This window comes from Micrasema longulum, unplaced genomic scaffold, assembly GCF_059751315.1.
Source record: "Micrasema longulum isolate JH-2025_06_02 unplaced genomic scaffold, ASM5975131v1 h1tg001030l, whole genome shotgun sequence".
Taxonomy (NCBI): Eukaryota; Metazoa; Arthropoda; class Insecta; order Trichoptera; family Brachycentridae; genus Micrasema; species Micrasema longulum.
This window is the reverse complement of record NW_028278218.1, coordinates 106,289-128,565: the sequence shown is the minus strand read 5'-3', so window position 1 is coordinate 128,565 and position 22,277 is coordinate 106,289. Positions and strand designations below refer to the sequence as shown.

At 33.6% G+C, this 22,277-nt stretch overlaps 1 protein-coding gene across 1 annotated transcript in view; it reads left to right on the top strand.

The window, feature by feature from the left end:
* Positions 1-18,024, top strand: part of LOC148277466 (diacylglycerol kinase eta) — a 97,880-nt gene extending 79,856 nt beyond the window's left edge. Inside the window, exons 14-21 of the mRNA XM_088232859.1 lie at positions 1,904-2,102; positions 5,222-5,412; positions 6,474-6,754; positions 10,200-10,326; positions 11,791-11,923; positions 13,746-13,901; positions 16,662-16,808; positions 17,414-18,024. Coding sequence (XP_088088985.1) covers positions 1,904-2,102; positions 5,222-5,412; positions 6,474-6,754; positions 10,200-10,326; positions 11,791-11,923; positions 13,746-13,901; positions 16,662-16,808; positions 17,414-17,677 — 1,498 coding nt within the window. The 3' untranslated portion in view covers positions 17,678-18,024. The remainder of the gene's footprint in view (positions 1-1,903; positions 2,103-5,221; positions 5,413-6,473; positions 6,755-10,199; positions 10,327-11,790; positions 11,924-13,745; positions 13,902-16,661; positions 16,809-17,413) is intronic.
* The last annotated feature ends 4,253 nt before the right edge of the window (positions 18,025-22,277 follow it).

Sequence of the window (22,277 nt, the reverse complement as noted above, 5' to 3'; positions counted from 1 at the left end):
AAACTCCTTTTTTAAATTTATTGCAACGGAGAAAGCAAACAGTTTTGAGATGGAAATAAGAAGTCTAGGCATTCACAGAATTTATGATCTGTCACTTTACACCCTGTGTAACATCCACCATTGTACTTTTGTTTTAACATCCCCATTTCTTCGAAGTCTTACATCTGTTGTCTTTTGTGAAGTAAAACAGCTATAACCTTTATTGCTGTGGGTGAGATTCATCTGGTTGAATAATTCACCTACTAGGCAATGCTTAATAATACTTAATAATTTTTATACTTCTTTTTATAACAGTTAACAACATTTAGAACATGTCTAAATGTTTGTAGACAAGGCTGGATTTCACTCCCTAGGAAGGTCTTTAGTCCTAGCTCCCGTAAAAAACAATTTATCAAAAAAAGCAAAACGATAGACAAGCCAATAGTTAATATCCCATCATCATCATCACTTCCCTCTCACACCTTATGGTGCATAGGGCACTTCATTGGTACACCAATCGCAGTGCATCTTGATAATTTTTTTGTAACATGAAGGTAAGATGATCAGTCTTAAGCCTCAGGTGCCAGTCCAGGGACTATGAAATATTTCTGTGTAAAAACGTCAACCATGCCGTGAATCGAACCCGAAACCTCTTGCATGGTAGGCAAACGCACTGATCACATTGCGAGGCTGACTATATCTTTAGTGTGTAAAAAAAAATACTGCTTTGGTACCATAATCAAGGAAGGAAATACTGGAAAACGTTTGTATGAAAAAAAGTCAGACCGCATTTCCTCTTAACTTCCCATTGTTATATGGGCCTATCTAAATCTAAACCTATCTTAATCTAACCTATCTAAATCTAAAGCTTAACATACAATAAATATAAATACACAACAAGGACAACTTAAACAAATACAAACTAATACCACTTTCGGACAAAGGGATTTTGAGTATTATTCAATTGAAATCTATAACCTACTTCCATTATCTATTAAACCAATTAGTAAGGAGAAAATGTCCAAAAAGGCTATAAAAAAATGGATAGTGGAGCTAGGTAGAAGTAAAATGGATCGTCTCATTCGCCCAAACCAATATTGAATCAACTGCTTCACAAATGTATAGCTCATGTTATGTTTTTGTTCTTTCATTGTGCGTTTTGTAATATCAATAATATAGATGTACATAAATGAATTAAAAACATAAATACGTAATGTTTAAAACAATTTGAACATTTCGTCAATTATCTCTGTTTATTAAGTTTTCTTTGTTTATTCTCACATGTAAAAATATTTCTTGAAAAAGTATATTGTTAATTGTCTTCGGCACGGGTCCCCCAGTGAGGTCTCATTATTTTTATTATTAATCATAGTTTATAATGGAATAAAATAAAAATAAATAAATATCACCGTCACTATTAAAATATCTGCAGGATTTGATTGTTGAGGGTTGTAGGAGCTCCAACCTCAGTTAGAGATTGACAGAAGACGCAAGATTGCTGTTTAATGCGTATTTATTACATGGAGAATAAATCATGAATTTACGGCGATGAGAAGTTAGCTGGCTGCACTTGAACTACATGCTGGAATTGAGTGACTGCGTTGAGCTGAGTCTTCGGGTTGACTGGATCTGACTGGGCGTTACCACGCCCTGTGCTTTATAGGCCACGTTCCTTTGTTCGTATCTCTATGGCGTGAATGTAATGTAGGACGTCGCAATTTATGTCTTGCAGAATAAAATGTATTGTATTCAACATAAAATGATTACTTGCTTCATCGGTCGTCGCACTTTATTTCAGGTGACATGATTTAGCATGTGTACGTGTCATCAATCGTGGACTATGAACCCCAAATATCCATTTATCTAGGTCTATCCATCTGCTGTTCAGGTCTGACGTGATAATTGACAGTCTTAATTTCTCCAGGCTATCCAAGTCCGCCTCCTCCCTGTGGGGGAGCAGCGTGAAGGCGTCCACCGTGGCCGGGTGCCGCCAGCTTCCCATCATCACCCCCCTGGTGCGGCTCCCCGCCTGGCCGCACGTGTCGGGTGGCCTGGTGGGCCGCTGTCTCCTGGCCAATGCGGACGCGCTCTGCGCGGCTGTCAGCCCCCTCATGGACCCGCAGGTAAACAAAATATAATCAATTTGTGGACCAAGCGCGGGCGTTTTGTTACACGAAGACCCGATGATCAGTCACTTCAAATGCAAGTCTAGTTGTATCTTTCTTTCTCTACAAATGCAACCTATGAAACTTAGACTTAATCAATTTAACTTTATATTTTTATTTATATCCCTACAGAGATGAGGTAGAATTTTTCAAATTCAGGATTATGGATATTTGAGCGTTTACAGGGCTTATGACCTGTCATTGGCTGGGTTAAGTGGCCACTTTAAGTAGGTACTACAACATTCCCCATTCCGCTTATTAGCGAATATCCAGACAGGTAACATTTTTGATTTTTGTATATATGTTACCGAATCGAGAAACCATCCACAAGCAAGTTGAAGCGTCATCTATGTATTGATATTAAAGTTAAGTATTTTAATTAGCAGATTACTTTATTTTATGTAGTTAAGACTCTTCCGAGTTAAATTAAGTACTAGTAATCGCCTGCAGATGACTCTGCAATTTATTTTTACTTATATTTGACCAATTTATCTTTATTCCAATTAAAATCATTACTTTTTAATCACTTCTTTTCTAAATTATAAAAATGTACCAAGTGTTTTACCGTTTATGCTATGATACGTCGCCTTTGTTACTTCAATACTTTTGTATTTAAACCTTTTATTTTATTGTATTTTATTTAATCAGAAAACCTACAGTCATACAGAATAAGTATTAAAAACGACATTTTTTTTAAATAAAAAAAACAATTAAGTTTTCATAAATTATGCAAAAGATATTAAACATTAAATGTGACAAAAAAAATGAAAAAGAATTTCAAGTGAGAAAATAATAATTGTTAACATTTGAGTTTACCATGGAGTTAATAAATTAAAATAAATAAAAATACCGAATGCACATTCCGAGCCATCCACGCACACACACATGAACGCACATATAAAACATATACAAACATAAACATTACATGGGGCACATATTATACATAGCGTGAACCACTATAGATGTACATTCAGCAACTATCCCAAATAATCGACCCCATTAAGAAATTTTCTGTATAAATGCAACGTGCAGTTAAAAATGTCTACATAATACTGAGTTGATTATAATTTCTACAGGTACGTCTAATGAATGAATTCAAGGTTTAATTGTTTTTACAGGTCGGTACATAAAAAGGGAAATTTTATCTGGTATAGCGAAGAGGACAACGGAAACCAATATTTTGTAAAAGATACGGCGAATCAACCGTATTATTTAGAATTATTTATTGTTTATTTGCTGCATACCTATTTTTTAAATTGTTATTTAATTTTCCTTTATTATTTCCTTATTTTCTGCTGGTTTTATTTCATGTATCTATAATTTTTATACTGTGTTCAGGTGTTTTGTTTTATTACAATTGTTTTTCAATATTATTTTATACTTTGTCAAAGGCGTAAGCCGTCGAAATAAATATATAAAGCCATACCGACTGAATAATATTTAAGGGAAATTAACCCTCATCTATTAGATTGTTTTTAATTTGTTTTGTCAAGCCCATTTTATTTTTTAAAATAAATATTTGCGTTCTTATGATTTACCGAAATATTATATTTGTAGGGTCCATAGTCCATAGTCGATGACACACACGTGTTAAATTAGTTTACCTGAAGTAGACTAATGACCGACGATGCAATATCATCATTTTCTATCGAACCCAATACAATATATATTACAACTCTAGCAATATTGCACATAAAGACGGGATCGTCGCCTTGCAGTACATTCACATCGTCCCTACCATGAAAAAATGAACTACAAAGGAATATGGTCTATAAAGAGACCACAGGACGCAGCCAACGTCAGTCAGTTCAGTTCACGTCAGACCAGCTCGACGACATCACACAGTTCCAGCATGTAGTTCAAGTGCAGTTACTTCAACCCATCATCGCCGCTACGCTCGTGCTCCATAACCAAGTGCTGTATCTTATTCGCCATGTAATAAATACGCATTAAACACCAACCACGTGTCTTCTCTGTCAATCTCTAACTGGGGTAGAAACTCCAACCAAACCCTCAACTACCTAAATCCTACATATTTAATTTTGAGAGCCATTATCAACGAGTTGCTCTCACTATTAGAAAATGGTAACCAAGTTAACAAGATAACGAAAGCGGTGACCGATAATCAAAGGGTCGGTGTTTTAGGTATACAGGGTCCATTGTCCCTTTCCTATTACATAACCGTAAAACCATTTGGTTCTTGCTTTCTGGGAGATAGTAGACGTGTGTAATACTGTGTAAGTAATGTAGGTACCAATGTATCTATCCGCTTCTTGTCAATTTTGTTTGTTATTATGAGACGCATGTTTCCCGCTTAAAACTTCTGATAATTATTATGTTACACTGATTTAGATTTCAGATAAACGTGTTTATTACTTATGATATTTAAGTAAATTCATGTGATACAGGAAAAAAAAGAAAAAAACATGTGTCATTTGTATTTTTAAATGAACGTTCATACGTTGCATTATATTATATGTAAATTGTTGTATCACAAATAAACATATTTTTTTTAATGAAATGAAATTGAAATGTTATGTTTCTTTTTAACTTTTTGTATTATATGTTTACTAAATTGTTTAGTTTTAATTATTCTATTATTTCATACTATGTACTACATGATTATTGTGCACTGCTGTGATTATTTCTGTAAATTATTATTTTTTTTGTAAAAGGTTCTTTGAACCGTTGATGTATAAATAAATAAATATTTTGAAACAGTTTTAACAGAAACACAGTTATAAAATCACGAGAGTTTGTGGTGTTTAACTATATTTTGGTAAGAACAAATCATCTAATAACTTGTATAAAACAATTCTTTAAATAAATATTATCTTTCCTTTCACTCTTTGTCCATGGCATATCCACACATTAGCGACATATATATATTAACTCAATGTTTATTACAATTGAACACATACTCTTGAATTTTAGACTAAAGTTGGAAAGAGGAACTATGTTTCACACCAAGCCTGTTCGGCGGCTATATTATAATTCTATGTTTTAAGGAATATACTGAACTACTGAGATTATCAATGTAGATTTTCTTTTTAATTTTGTTCAATTTTCTTTTGCAGGAAACATTGTTGGAAGGTTTTTACGAGCGCTCCGTTATGAACAACTACTTCGGTATTGGAATAGATGCAAAGATATCTCTAGACTTTCATCAGAAAAGAGAGGAACATCCGGAAAAGTGTCGCTCACGAGCCAGGAACTATATGTGGTACGGGGTGCTCGGCTCCAGGGAATGGCTGCAAAGAACCTACAGGTATGTTCAGAGATTTTTTTTATCAATACAATTTTCTAAAATGGCAAAATGTTGAGAAAAGAGTTTTAGGAAGATTAAGGAAGTTCGGTGTATTTTGATGTTATTATTTGTTAATACGAGTAGACTATCTAACTAAGCAAAAAGAAATCTTTTTTCGTACAATCTTTTTACTATGTGTAAAAAAACATACTTGCTTTCGAAAGAAGAACCAAAGAAGAGTTATCTATGGCCCTGTGAGAGAGAAAAACCATTGGCGTCGTCGCTACAATAGAGAACTATACGATATCTACTGAGCTTAATAAAATTTAATATCCCGAATAGAAACCTCAGACAAAACTTTCTCTTTTATACCGATAACCATAGAACTAACTATGGTTTTGATTCCCCTATGCCCAGAATTCTTAGGTCTGCCAACAAACATACCAGTCTTGATTTCTTTGATAACAAGTTGTCTTCTTTCATTCTTTCAAACGATCACTAAATCTAATCCAATTATAAACACCTCTCTCTCGCTTCCACTCCCACCAAGTCTACTATATACCATTGTGTCTGTCTAGTTATTTTTATAATATTTTTTTATGTATATTTATGTCATTAAAAATGTCCATTTTGCGTATATGAAAATAAATAACTATCTAACGAGCGCCCGATGTAATCAACTCCATCAAGGTGGGACGCTTGAGGTGCGCTGGGCATATAATTACAATGGACGACGAAAACCCCATAAAATGCCTAACTCTCTGTGCCACAAGGACGACGAAGACCAGGAAGGCCCAAAATGCGGTGGATGAACTGCACCACGCAGATATGACAATGTTGGAAGTGAGGAACTGGAGAGGAAAGGTAGCAGACCGGCTAGAGTAGAGGAGACTCCTGGATTCAGCCAAGGCCCACCCGGGGCTGTCGAGCTTATGATGGTGATGAAAAAAACATACCAGTATTTTTGTATCCAATTTCCGAGAGAAAGTCTTTCCCAAATAATTTCTTACGGCATACTTTAAGTAATTAAATAAATATTGCTTTTGCGATTTTATAAATCTGTAAATTCATATCTTTTTCAGGCATCTCGGCCAACGCGTGCAGCTAGAATGCGATGGTCAGCGTATCCCCCTGCCGGAGTTGCAAGGAATCGTCGTGCTGAACATTCCCAGTTTCATGGGAGGCACCAACTTCTGGGGCGGAGAAGGCGGCCCGGGAAGCCCGTTCCTTCCGCCGAGCTTCGACGACCGAGTTCTGGAGGTCGTGGCGGTGTTTGGATCGGCTCAGATGGCAGCCTCTAGACTTATCAACCTGCAGAGGCACCGGATTGCGCAATGCAGAAATGTGCAGATTAACATCCTAGGTAAGTGCTCGGAGGAGTGTTTATTTGTGGCGCCAGTGGCATTCAATACCCTGGATGAACGTATTAAATTCTCCCAAACAAAAGCCATCTTTGGGAAAAATATTAAAAACTGGATTTTGTCCAGGGGAAGAGACCATTGTAAAAGACCGCAGCGAGACATTGCGTATTTTAATTTATTAATTTATTTATTATGCTTAACTAAAATCGACGTTTCATTGTCCCGTTTTTCACACCTCAAAACTGAACTGATTTTATTACAATATTTTGAATTATTCCAAATGTTTGTAGACAAAAGACTAGATTTAACCCCCTAGGGAGTCATTAGAATTAACAAATTACAACAGAGATGGAGAACATTTTATAGAAGGGAATATGGAAGTCTAGGCATTTACAGAGCTCATGACCTGTCGTTGGCTGGTTTAAGTGACCACTTTACACATTGTGTAACATTCACCATTTTGCCTACGCTTATACATCCATATTTCTTCAATTCTTCCACCTGTTGATTTTACTGAAGTTAAAGAGCGGAAACCTTTATTGTTGTAAAGACATTCATTTGATCGAATTTCTCACATACTAGGCAACGCCTGAAAACAATTTTCAAGTGTAAAAACTTCTTCTTGGACCAATTGGTTTTATCACAATATTTTTAATTTGTCTAAATTTTTGTAAACAAAAGACTGGATTTTAAAGGTTTCAGCTCTTTAACTTCACTTTACTCAACAGGTGGAAGAATTGAAGAAATATGGATGATCAAACATAGGCGAAACGGTAAATGTTACAAAGCGTGTAAAGTGGCCTCTTAAATCATCCAACGACGGGGCATAAGCCCTGTAAATGCCTTGACTTCCATATTCTCTTCTCTAAAATGTTATCCATCTCTGTTGTTATTTATTGAACTGATCTTGTTGTTTTCTTTTACAAAGAGTGTATACTCTTTTCTGATACATTCTCATGAACAAAATTTTCTATGTCAAGAGCTATTTAATTTTTCAAAATTATTTATTATTTTTGTGTACCGTTCGTCCAAAGACGGGGGAATAAAAATAGGCACTTTTATGGGTTTTCGGATAGTCCTAACCCCCCATCAGAAAAAAAATATCAAAATAGCAAAATGATATAGGCACGCCAATGGTAAATATCTATTGTGTACTAAAAAATCATTGTACTAGTGCTGTATCCAGGGAGAAAATACGGGAAAACGTTTGTACGATAAAGGGTGAAACCGCGTTACCTCTTTATTTATTTTTTTACACATATGCGTGCCTAAGGGTGCATAAGATACTAGTAATTAAATTTACATTGAATATCTGTTTTTATTAATTTTTCCATGCTAGAATCAAATTGTGTTATTTGCAATTATCAATCTCCAATGAACTCTTGTAATGCTTTTTAAAACTTCAAACACAATAAGGAAATATCGCAAACTACGAATACCGATAAAAATATATTAAATGTACTAAGAATAACTAATTGTATTTTTTAAATCAATATGGATATTGTGAAGAAATGTTTTCATATATAACTATAAAAAAGAAATTATAAAAAAATATGTCACTAGAGAAACGTGACATGTTTAGCATTGATATTTGTGACGTCAAGATTCGTGATGATTTTCTATAATTTTTTAACGTTTAGGAACAAAGTTGAAAATTAACATGAATCGTGACGTATTAAGGGCGTGGCCAATGCAATGGCCGTTTTTACGGGAATTCAAAATTACAAATGTAAAAGTATTTTTTATGCTATTAATAAGTAGCATTTTTTATATTTTACTCGACAGTATTTATAGACCTTTAATATTTAAAAAAATTTAATATACATACATATATACTTCCCTAGTAGGTATATATATCTACACTCCTTTTTTGGCGCTTGATCACTACTGTTCAAACAGCTCGTTTATCAATTTCTCTTATTTATTTTTCTCTTTCTTACCTTTTGTACCTAATAAATACCACCGAGAAATATCACTAGTTTCATAACAATTGAGATTGCATTTTTTATATTGTATATGATGTGTGGGCGGAAGAAACATTTCATGTCTTCCGCCCACAAACAAGATTTTTACAGATTTGAGTTAAATATTTTTTTAAATTTTAATTTTTTTTATTTATTATATTAAAAACATATTAAACATAATTATGTACAATATTCCCAAGGAGTTTTTTTTTTAAAAAACTCATTTAGGGACATACAGATAACAATTTTTTTAAAGACGTTTTTAAATTTTAAACTGTAATATTATTTACAAAAGCAGAAAAATTAAAATTATGATATACTACAAATTAAAAAGGGTATGAAAAATACTTGAAAATAACAAAATAAACAGAATACTAGGCATGGAAATAAATTCAAAATGATGTTTACATTATGCAATCTGGGAAAGAAAATTATATATACATACTGAACTAGTACAAAATAAAATCATTTTTTTTAATTAACAAAATATGCGCACACCCAATACAGGTTATTTTTTTTTTATCAAAAACGTATTGAAATTATGTATACAAGCCAAAAAAAGTATAAAAAAAAAAAAACAAATAACATTTAAATAGTATTAAAAATAACATATACAAGCAAAAACGGTAAAATATTAAAAGGTATATGTTCAAGATGCGCATTCTCTGTAAACTCACTTTATTTATTCAAAGTACTTTTGGAAAAAATAATTCTTCAATTCGCACGTCCTGTTTCTATATTTTGAAATAGGTACTTTAAATTTTTGTGGCAATTTATTAAATTCCTTGAAACCTATGTATTGTAAAGATCTAGTACCAAACTTCGTAGACTTCACAGATCCTTGAGAAATTGATAAATAGTATAATGGGCAAAGCTGAAGAAACGCGAGCAGTTAGTATGATATGGAAAAGAAAGATCTAAAGTTCGCGCATAATTTTAAGAAACAAGCGTAGTCAGTCGCTGATCAGGCGAATCTCAACAGTGCGTGTTAAAAATGCGTATTACTGTAATTATGTTCTTTAGTTACACACATTATCTGTGGGGCAAAATAATAACTTTACCATATTCAAGTTCTGTTGTTAATATCGTTCATTTTATCCAGGCACTTGACGAAAACTAACTCTGAACCCAAAATATTTTTTTTGGAATGTCACTTTGTTTAAAATTACATTGATTTTGAAGGATTCTTCCGCGTATAAAGCATACTACTCGTAGAACGTTTCTTTCCCCTACAATATGGTTTATTTTTATATTAATCTGCGTAATACTTTTATTTGCTGATCATTTTAACGACTATTTATTTACAGTCATTCAAAAATGTTTATAAATTACAAATACGCAAAAAAATATAAGCAATTCATCGATAATGTTTAAAACGGTTTTAAAACTAAAAAATCGTTTTTCTCGAAATATTGGTTTCATGACTACGCATGTTTCTTCCGCCTACCCTTCATACTCTATGCCATTTTTTATTGTGCTTTAGGAACGGAAGGTGTTCCGGTACAAGTGGATGGTGAAGCATGGCTCCAGCCTCCTGGAATGATCAGAATAATGCACAAAAACCGGGCACAAGTATTGTGTCGGTCCAGAGCTCTAGAAACATCTCTCAAGTAAGGAACTGTTCTACATTATACCTCCTTACACCTAACTAAAACTGCGAGCCTAAATTTACTATAGATTAGGAAATATTGAACATGTAATATCCCTTTGGATTAAATCGAGCCTGTGCATGACAAACCATTGGTTTTGATAAATCATTTCTTGAATGTCTGCTCAGTTGCTATCTTTGAAAAAACATTTTAGAAAATCCATTACCTACAGTAGACATTATAGCTGTGTGAATTTACTTACCTAAATTTCCTACCAAATTCAATTATTATTGTGTGAATGATTTTATAGATTGATTGATCCGTAATGAATTTTTACCCATTCCGAATCATTTTTTATCAGCTGGAAACTGACAAATAACGTTAGTTCACACAATATTCCAGAAAATAATATTTGTTAAATAGAATAGCCCCATAAAGCAGCCTTGTGGAACTCCAGTTTTGACAAAAAACAAAAATTAAAGAGTACTTTGAGTAGTATTATAGGACGGGTGCGCGTGAGTTGATTTCAGGTTAAATGAGAAAGATGTATTACAATTTAAGTTATTTACTAAGTAGTTACACACGAGTTACATTCTATTAAATGTAGTGCGTTCCTCCGATGCGCGGCGTTTATTATCTCGTCCGAGCTGATGTTGCAGCGGACTACGCGTTGCGGACTAAAGCTGAGTTCTTTCCTGTCAATCTCACGGCTGTCGGTGTTTCTCGCCACAGTATTAAGCACATCCTATATTCATCTTATGTTCGGATGAAAACCAACATAAAATAATGGTAGCATATGGGGTACAAACAGCTTATTATTAAAAAGTAAATATTAAAATCGACCGATTTTGAAGTCACCGCTGAAATTTCACAAGGCTTCTTTCTGGCGCCATTTATTTTTTAAATCACTATACATAGCATCCATCTTAAAAGTATGAGCCTAAAGACAACCTCGCATCACTATCCAAAATACCATATCGATTGTCATGTAGTAAAACAAGTCAAAAAAATCCAAATTTAAGTTAAGCAGCTTTATGTTAAAAAATCCTGTCAGATTCAGTAACTCGTAATTTCAATATGCAATCAAAAAAAAAAATTACAAAAACTTCCACAGAATTAAATGGTAAAATTGTTTTTATCATTTCAAATACATCCCAAATAACCTATTAATTTAGCAACTACAATATTATAATTTATGTCACCATAAAATAGCTATTTTTTTTATTATTTCTGGACTTGTTATTTGGCAATGAAATCAACTGGACCATCGATATTTATAATAAGAAATTTTGACCTACGAAAAAGTCGTAATTTCATAATTGTAAAATTTTTAGTGAAAATATGGCATTTTAAAAAATCAGGGAAAACGGCATAAGAAAACATTAATTGAAAAACCCGCTCTTTGGCTGCATCGTGTCTGTGCCCCATTCCACCCATGTAGCCTCACCTAGGCCCTGCACTTAGTTCCCCGTTGTGGCATTACAGGACGTGGGGCGAGAAGCAGAAGATGGGCCCCACAGCGCCTCTGCCCCCCGCGCCCCCGCCAGACGAACTTCCAGCCGCTGAATTGGCACAACTGCTCATATTTATTGAGACGTCTAACACGCTCGTTAAATGGGTAAGGAAAAAGAAACTGGATGTAACTACAATACTGATCAAACCTTCATGGTAGGACTCTAGTCTATCCGTCTCTGTTCCTAAGTCTAGCCTGTGTATAACATATAACCTATAAATCCATGTAACGATGTAACCTAACTTTATATGACTTGGTATGCCGCAACCCAACCTTACCTTGTACACTTTTTGTCCCTTTTAACTATTTTAAACCAATCGAATTGATTGGATACTCGTACTTTTAACATGTAAGATTTGTTAATATATGAGTTTTGTAATTCGAAATTCCATATTTCTAACTATATTAATAACTATTTAATGATATTAATAACTATTAATAATTATTTAATGATATTAACAACTATTGATAACTATTTAATGATACTGTGTCAAAAATATTATCTCAAATAGGTAAGCGTATGAGGCCCATTTAAAAAAAAGACGTATGCTTGGTGGCAGTTTTCATCAGATCGAAAATTTTATCATTTTCAAGTTCCTTACATTACATACAAATTCCAAACCCATCATCATCATTCCCTTTCCGCACCTAATTGTGCATAAGGCACTGCATTGGTACACGAATCACAGCGTATCTTGATCTTTTTTTTTTTTGTTACGTGAAGGTAAGATGAGACCAGTCCAGGGACTATGAAATATTCTGGTGTGAAAACACCGTACGAAATCAATATTTCATATCAACCATGTCAGGAATCGAACCCGAGACATCTCGCATGGTAGGCAAACGCGCTGACCATTACACCACGAGGTCGTCGTCAAAAATAAAATAATAAATTACAATCAAATAAATAAAACCACTTTGTTTTTAACAATTGTTTTTTTTACCGACCGGTTTCCAAGTTACACATAGTACACAAGCTTCCTTTTCAAGGTATACTTAACTTAATGTGTGTATGAAAGTAATGAGTCAAGACTTTTTGTCTTGTGGTGTGAGATGGATTCGCTCAAAACTAGACAGGAGTGGACTGAAGAAAATATTGTTTATTTAATATTTTTTCTTATTATGAATCTTAAATTTATTATAATAATAAAAATAATTATGGATAACTTATATAGCGCCATTTTCGTAATATAATACCTCAAGGGCGCTTTATAAAGATATAAATTAAATTTTAACTTTTTAATTTAAGAAAAATAATGTACTTTGTTACCACATGCTAAGAATTTATTCAAATGATTTAGAGAACAAGTGGGTTTTAAGTTTCTTCCGAAACATCACTTCACTCTCACAATTTCGGATTTCTGCTGGGAGAGCATTCCATGTCGTAGGGCCTGCGACCGCAAATGCACGTTCGCCGAATTTAGTGCGCTGTTTGCAAAAATATGATTATTTTCTATCAGATGGTTTGCTAATTCAGAAAAAATATTATTATTTGGGCACCTTATGTGTTCTTTTACTTTTATATTGAAGTTTCTTTTAGTTTTTCCATTGTAGATTGAGTCGCAATTATTACAATTTAACTGTGCCAAATTTATTATATTTAGTGACTTTGTCTTTGTGATTTTTTTAACAATGTTCGAGCGACATACTGAGCGACTGAGCGACGTCTACAAAGAAACTAATGGGTGAAAACGTAAACCCACTCATTTATGAGTAGTTTAGTCGCCTTCTGTTTGATGTGCGTATGCGGTTTCTGGACTATTCTTAATTCTATGGTATTTAGGGTTCAGTTGGAAAAGTAAATAAAGGATAACGCATCCCGCGAACCAGCAACTTCGAGCGTGCATCTGCTAACGGGCAAGTGGCGCAATCAGCTTCGAATATAATTTTTTTAATAAATTATAACTTAACTTGTACTTTCTACTAGGTGAAGATGTCCTCTATCACTGGATCGGGCAGTGGGTGTGGTAGTGGGAGTGCGTTGTACTCCAACGCCTGCGCCGCCGCCGCTGCTGTGGACGCCCTCACTCCCGAGGGAAGACTTCTACCAGCGGGGACCCTGCGCCAGTACTTGGCCACTCTGGTAAATATGACTACACTTTAATTTTTTTCAACAAACCATTTCATTTTGGCTTCCTGATGAAGCACGCAATATCCGCAAACCGACTCCAGACTTTTTATGGGAAACAAGCACTTTATAGGGATTTGGTAACTCTTTAATTTACAATGAAAAGTTAACTCTAGATTCCAGTGCCTCGATTATGAACGCTATCTTCATCTTCTGTACTATCTGTATCTTACCTCGGTATGTTCTACCTACTTGTCATATCGACATCATATGATCGAAACAAGCCAATGGAATGACCGCAAACAATTAGTCCGCGTTCCTTACGTTGTTAACATTTAAAATAGTTATCACTTATAGTTTAAATAGGCTTCTGTAATAAAAACTGCTCACTTCAAAGCGATTATAAACTCCAATAAATCCCAATTCAAGCAAAAAATTCTCGCTTGTACATGAATTTTGTATGACTTTTGGAAATCACCTAGACGGTACGCTTAGCGATCGTCTGTATATATCTACCGACCGACTACAAAACTGGCTCCTTTAACGTCTCGATACATACACTCGGAAAGATAATAAAACAGATAGAAAAAATATAATAACCATTTTTTTTTTAGAGTGGTAACTTTCTAACGCCTAGATACTCTTATTTGTTAATAGGACAGAATTAAGCGACATTATTTTCACATCTAGGCGTTCGTTTTATTAAAGTGACAGTTGTGTCGGAATTTAATTCGACTTCAAAATTTACTAATTTCTCTCTCATATTTTAAATAGGCTTTTAAGAAAAAAAGTGCCAACCTCAAAACGATTAAACAATTTAATAAATCATAATTAAAGGAAAAATTGCTCGGTGGAACAAAATTTTTGACACTTTTAATGCGGAAATAAACGTATCGAGAGGTTCTAGACCCGTCGGTATAAACCAATGTACTTACATCAAAACTTGTAGTGCACCTTTATAGTCGGTCGGGAGACTTTTATTTTCAACTATGACGTCATACTGAAGCTATGCCATTTTAGAGCGTAGATATGTGTACCGTAACGTACGCTTCCCCTTGTTTCATATCGATGTACCTACCCAAAACTTGAAGGTGGAGGGTCGGTAGTTTATCTTTATAATCGCTAGAGGGAATTTATCTTCAACTATACCGTCAAGGTGAAGGTATGACGTCTTTATCTTTCCATCATAATCAAGGCCCAGAGGCTTGATGTTTAGGAGTGACTGCCTTTTCCCCCGACATTGCCTTGATCTTGAATTTCTCTGTTTCAATTTTAATGACTATTTTTTTGGCAATTTTTTTTCTTACTAATGGCTCTTAGGAATTTTGACTTATTTAACGACTCAGCTCTCCGCTACAAACGGAAGCTGAGCTCATTTAAAATAATATTTCACCTCTTTTTGAAAAAAAAATGGATTTAAAACAAACACCACATTTCACACAAATCTCGTCATAAACCACACATTCAAAACTATGGAAAAACCAATATAAATGGAGTCACGTGTCAAACATATTCTCGTCGCATTTTGTTGTCCTGTTCAGAAATTGTATTATATATATATTTTTATTTATTTAACTTTTTGTACATAATTTTGTTTGTACATTGGCGGGCTTATTGCCAAATGATAATTTCTTCTAACCAACCGATAAAATAATAGTTTTATTTTTATAATTCAAGTAACAAAACATATTCAATAGAAAATAAAGATTAAAAAGCTAAAGATATATAAAAATAGAAATTAACGTATAAGTTTACAAATTACTTTAAATCAAAACTATTACTCAATGGGAAAAGGAAAAAAGAGGAAAAAGGAAAGGAGGAGAGATTTACGAAGAGAAAGGAGATATTTCTTCAGACGTAATTTAAACAGAGATAATGTAGTAACATCTTTGATGGTGGATGGGAGATGATTCCACAGTCGAGCCGCATGGACACTATATGAGTTAGAGAAGAAAGAGGAATTGTGGATGGGTATTAAGAGAGTGCCTTGAGAATTAAAACGAAAAGGTAAACCATGAACAGATAAGCGTTGAATTTTTTCACGCAGGTATATAAGAGCGTTAGGACTATGAAGTACATTGAACAGAAAAATGGATTTTTTACCCTTGAAAATAGGCGCACTGTATCTGAATGAATACATAAATTATCAAACAATAAAGTTGACTCTTTTAACCTACTCTCCAAAATTAATCTTAATGTCCCCTTTCGCGTGACAAGAAATAAATATTTGTTTCATCTGCCAGTCTATAGCACTAACTATGCACAACACTCTTTCCTCTATCGTTCTTGATCTAACTATAATGCTTTTTTTTTCATCTATAGATATATTTTACATGCCCCTTAATTTATTTGAAAATAAATTAAGACTCCTTATTTCTGGCTGCGATACGATCCCACTTACTATTTAATGATGCTCACACTTACACACACCTGAACACTTACTCCTATACTAATACTTATAAATACACATCTACACTTACTCTCATACAAATACACATAAACACACCCTTTTGTTGTAACACAATTTAATAATATGTATGATTCTTATTTAGAAACTTTGCTGGTCTGTCTTTAAACTGTATTTTTTCAATGTTACTATATCATTGTCGACTGTTTGTTTCTTTAAAATAAATAAAATAAATAAATATAATGTGTTGTGTGCGTAATTGGTGCTGTGTTAGGTTTATGTTTTTTTGTAATTATGCCAATATAAACTTAAATAAAAATAATTAAAAAATGACACACTTGCCATCATTGATATCGTTATATTTCCAGGCACGCGTGCTAGGGGAGCTTTGCACCGCAGCTGAAAGTGCCGGTGGGGGGCCTCCATTACAACAGGCCTTGAAGGCAGCCAGGCAGCAACTAGCGCTGGTGCGGGACCAAGGGGGCTTGGCCTCCCTACAGCCCCCTGACAGTGAGGTAAGTCTCCTGTGTAAGAGATATCTCGTCCATATCTTTTGTACAATCAAATCTGATTTAGATAGATAGATACCAAACATAACACACTTTTAAAGTGAATTAACTCTAAACTAGTAATTTTGAGTTGATGCTTTTTCGCAGAATGCGTTTGCCCTGGTAAAAATAACATTTCAAGATTCTTTATTTTTTATTTATTAAAAAAAAGCATAGGGGTTTTTATGATTTACCGAAATATTTAAATTTTAGTGAACATTTTCAACGCTGTAAATAACTCGCTATTGGAAAATGGGAATTAAGTTCTGGTAGAGTGGGGTGCGAACCTCGGACCTTTGATCCGTGAATCCACAACATTAGCTACAGGACCACAATCAAATAAATGAGTAAACTATTTCACTAATCACAATACTTTAACATCTTTTTTACTTTGATTTTAATTTTAATTTTATGTCTTTTTTCCCTTTAGAGTTTAAAGTCAGTTAAAGTTAAAGTCTAATTTAGTAAAATATAAAACTATGTATTGTATTGTATGTTTCCTGAGGAAAAGTTGTTTTTTTTTTATTCGATTTTTCTGTTCTGTAAATATGTTCAAAATGATACTTGTCCAGGTGGAGCAGAGAATCGGCCGACGCGGGTGGCTGCGGGGCGCGCGCCGCCCCAGCGCCGCCCCCGCCTCGTCCTCCTGGGGCGTGGCCGAGGTGGGGACCTGGCTGCGGGGGCTGCAGCTGCCCGAGTACGCCGAGCTGTTCGCGCGCCACGACGTCACGGGCCGCGAGCTGCCTGCTCTGGCGCGCCGCGACCTGCGCGACATGGGCGTCACCAAGGTCGGCCACGTCAAGAGAATTCTCCAAGCCATCAAGGACCTCAACTAATATAATACTCGTAGAGGTCAAGCTCGTCAAGACGATTCTCCAGCCCATCAAAGACTTGAACTAATGCGAAACAAGGTAGGCTTCGGGCGCCACAAAATTCAGTAATGTCTAGAGGATTCTGTAGCCCATCACAGACTTCAACTAATGCGAAACACTGTAGGCTTTGGTTGTCACTGAGTCAGTCAAATCAATAGGATTCTGAAGACCATCAAGGATCTCAACTTATATTAAACATCGTAGGCTAAGGACGTCAACAATGTTGACCATGTCAAGAGCATACTTTATGGCATCAAAAACCTCAACCGAAGCAACTGATTTAAAGCATATTAGTATTAAGGAGTCAAAAATTTCAACCATTTTAAAAGGATTCTCTAGGCCATCAATGACCTTAATTAATGTGGGACACAGCTATTTTATAGGTAGCTTTTGGGCATAACCTGATATTTATAACTTTACTTTTATAAAACTTGAAGTGAATGACGCATCACCGTGATAATGTTTTACTAATATTGTGTTTTGTTTAGACAGACATCACTGAAAGGAATTTGAAGTTCTAGAAGTTTAAATATTGATTAAGATTTACCTGTTAGTGGGAAGAGGGGAAAGATAAAGGGTGAAAATTTTTCATAATCTATCATTTTTTCAACGAAGCTAACATAAGAACACCCTTAATTGTAACAAATTATAATTTAACCAAAAATATTTATTTACAGTAGGAAAACGTTAAATTTAAAAGCCACCTACCAGAGGATTGACAAGTCGCTGGTTCACGGGTTTGTTATGTTGAAAGTTTCATTATTTTTAATGCTGTAAACTCCAATACAGAAAACACTCACCTTATACTGGGGTTCTCCACCTTATTGTTAGAATTCTTCTCGCGGTTCGGGCTCTATGGGAAGCTGGGTTTACCAGAACCATTGAATTTGAATAGTCGCGAGCAACGACACAGTGGGTTCTTATAACTTTAACTAATAGACAATTGCGCGGTGCAAGGATCCAAAAAGTCGCCCACGTTGAAGTTGATTCATTCTGATCAGAGTTCAGTAAGTAATTTTAAATTATAACATAGCAACACTCATAGTAATATGTGACGCAACCAGATTTAATAAAGTAAAGAATCTGCATTCCAGTTTTGAAAATAAATATTCAAAACTCGGTAAGTATTATCTACATTTATTATCTTTTAAATAAAGTATTTTGTAATTTCGCCTACATCAGGTTATGCCCTTAAATAAAAGTTCCACAGTGTTCATATGACTTGATTTATTAGATGTCATTTTATAAATGATTACGAATCGAAGTTTAAACTCGTCATTTTTGAATGCTGTTGGTCTAATGTAATCTGTTTATATGGACAAATCATGCTGACGATATTCTGCGAGAATCCATTTTGGTAAAAAATGATATTTTCAATAATTATTATTGAAATTTCAGATTGCAAATGGCACTTTTAATGATCAATTAAAAAAAAAACACTGTAACAATAATAAATATTTATGCACAAAGACTTTTTCTCAAATTATATTTGTAATATTCTCGGAATAGCTTAATAAAGCGATAGATTTTCGCAGAATACCAAGGATATGAATTTGGTATATCGCCACTATTATTAACATATAAGGAATACAAATTATTGAAATAATATAACCTTCTTGAAATAAATTCACAAATCGGCTATCAAGATGTTTAGTAATTTTATGAAATTTTCGTAGATAGTCAAAAGATGGTGCTAATCTACTCAATAAATTATCATCTTTAACAAATCATTTTCGTGAAATGATTAAATACAACGTACTATAGATAACTCTAGATCATTTTATGGAAAAAATAAATATATGGCGTGTTCGACAAGCAAAAATTTTACGGTGGTAACGGTATTATTATTTTTTCCGCGCGACGTCGGGTCACATCTACAAAGGTCGAGACGTTTCACGCTCTATAGGACAAACGGCACGTATTACATCACAGCGCCATACTTGTACATAATATTTGTTAAAAGCGCACTCGGCGGTCAAATTGACACGACGCGAACTGCGAGCTGTTTGTATGCTATCGCTTTTAAACCTGAAAATTATAAATGAAAACTTGTTTTTTTACGCATTGATAGTTATATCATTAGAATCGTAAATATCCGTTCTAAATATTCAATATAATATTATTCCTGATTTGTGAAATTAGTGTCTCGTAAGATAATCAAAATTCCGATTTTTAAAACAGTTCGACACTAAGAAGAATCACTTATTTGCGGCAAACATTACCAATGTAATGACATTTTTTTTTTTAATTGTCATAATTAAACTTACTGCATTTTATTTTATTTTAACTTATTTTTTCCATTGTATTATAGTAATATTTTATGAGAGAGAAAAATCTTTTTTTCATTCGATGCTTCTGGAAGAGATTTGAGCAGTGCTAAGTTATTTTCTTTGAAAAAAGGCGTATGTACCCCGAGAGAAGAAATTGCAACGGAACAACATTATGCAAAGTGACGTTTAAATAATGTTATAAAAATATTTCCTTTCGGAGGAAGGACTACTTGAAATTTTAAGTAGATTTTAAGAGATTCGAACTCTATTTTCCTAAAATTGTCAAATGTGAGAATGTAACGAAACAAGTAAAAATTAACTATGTGCGTGTGCACGTGTGCGTATGTAGGCGAGAGTCAAGTCTCTAAACAGATATTCTAAACTAAAGCAATCACCTTCTTGACGATTGTTTATTCAAAATTTGTAGCAAATGTCCATTACGAAGAATCACGCGTTAATCAATATTACATTTGTCAAGACTATATTTGTGGCGGAGCGAGGCTGAATAAAGTGTATCTCTGGCACATAAATGTATCGTCGTCACTCTAAAATTTATCGTTATCGTCTAGTTTAATTAATGAATATTCGCATTAGCTAATTATCATTCCCCCTTTTTTTGCGAGTTTGTGTGTCAAAAAAAAATATTCAAATAAAATCTCCAACATATTTAGGAGAAATATATGAAATTAACGCTAACGTTGTAAATACTTAGGATTCAATTATTATATTCTACTTGGAAAAATAATCAAAAGTAATATTTTTAATATAACGTAATATACATATAAGTACAATCATTAAATATATAAAACGATGTGTGCATTGGGGATTTGAATAAATTACTCATTCAGTATATAAAATAAGACGATAGAATAGGAAAAATAATACTTGCGATGTTTAAAATAATGTTTAATTGTCTATGAATATTTATTCGGTACATATTCGTGCGGGGCAGCTGACCACCGATGTCGTTTGTGATCAAACTTCTCGAGTATAATATCCCCGGCTAACAAATATACAATACTTGGTATACGATTCGCAATACGTGTACAGATATGATCGTTGAATCATCTTAATACTCAGTAGCCATAAATTAATTTATAAATTAGCTATAATCACTTTCAAAAAGGCAATTGACATTCCAATATTATCTATCAGTTTGATTAAAATTATAATCTTCGAAAAAGATTTAACTAAAAAAGATGACTAATTTGAATAAATATTCCAAGCGACAAAAAAATAAACAAAATATATACAGAGATGTAGAACGTTTCTGAGAAGAAAATATGGACATACTAATGATATGTGTAAATCATAAAAAAAAAACAAAAATATTTATGTTTTCATTATTTGTAAAGACATTTTAGTCATAAAAAATACTCTCTAAACAGATGAGATATTTTTTGTAATTAAAATAAAAAATAATTTTAAAAAAATACCTATTGTTAACATATTGTAACGTTTGAGTATCAAATACTGAAAGTAAAATTGAAATAAATCTTAACCGTTACTTATTCTTTTAAATTAAAAGATCTATTTTTATTTTTAAATAATGCTCCATTTCTATATTCACCATTGAACTTTTACAAGTGCCTCTTTGTAACTGACTTCCTTGCATTTTATTTCTCGCACCTTCACAGGGTTTGACACTGACCATATATTTTCTAAACACAACCATTTTGATATGCACTTTTTTTAGTACTTAATATTTGTTCAGAATAACTTGAATATTTCGGGAAAGTTCTCAAGAGTCTGCAATTGTGTAAACAAAATGGGGTCTATGGTAGAGGGTGGGTAGAGGAATTCTAATCATGTGTATAACTGTAAACAGTAATTAAGCGCATTAAAACCCTCTAAGATAACAATATACTATTGTTTTAATTGTAACTGTTAACGAAAAGGCGGACTGTAAATAAAAATCGAATTTCATTCAGTTTTGTGATTTGGAAATATTTGAGAAAGGATAGGAACATGGAATGGATACCTTTAATATAATCTGAATGTTCTTTAATTTCTGGCACTGGATCACAAAATGAACTATAAAATATAACAATGTTTTCCACGACGCGCGACGATTCCAAACACTTATTATTCGATTTTATGTGAAGTCAAAAATGTTGTTTGGTTTTTGTTCTAAATCCGAATCTTCTAATTTTGAATATCTTCTATCTTGATGTTAGGTAGGTACCATAAGGATGGGTCTATTCTGCGATCTCTTTTGTTCCATTGTTTCCGACTATGTTAGATGAAATGATTGTACAATATGGACAATTTGACAGTTCTCAAAGATCTTTTAA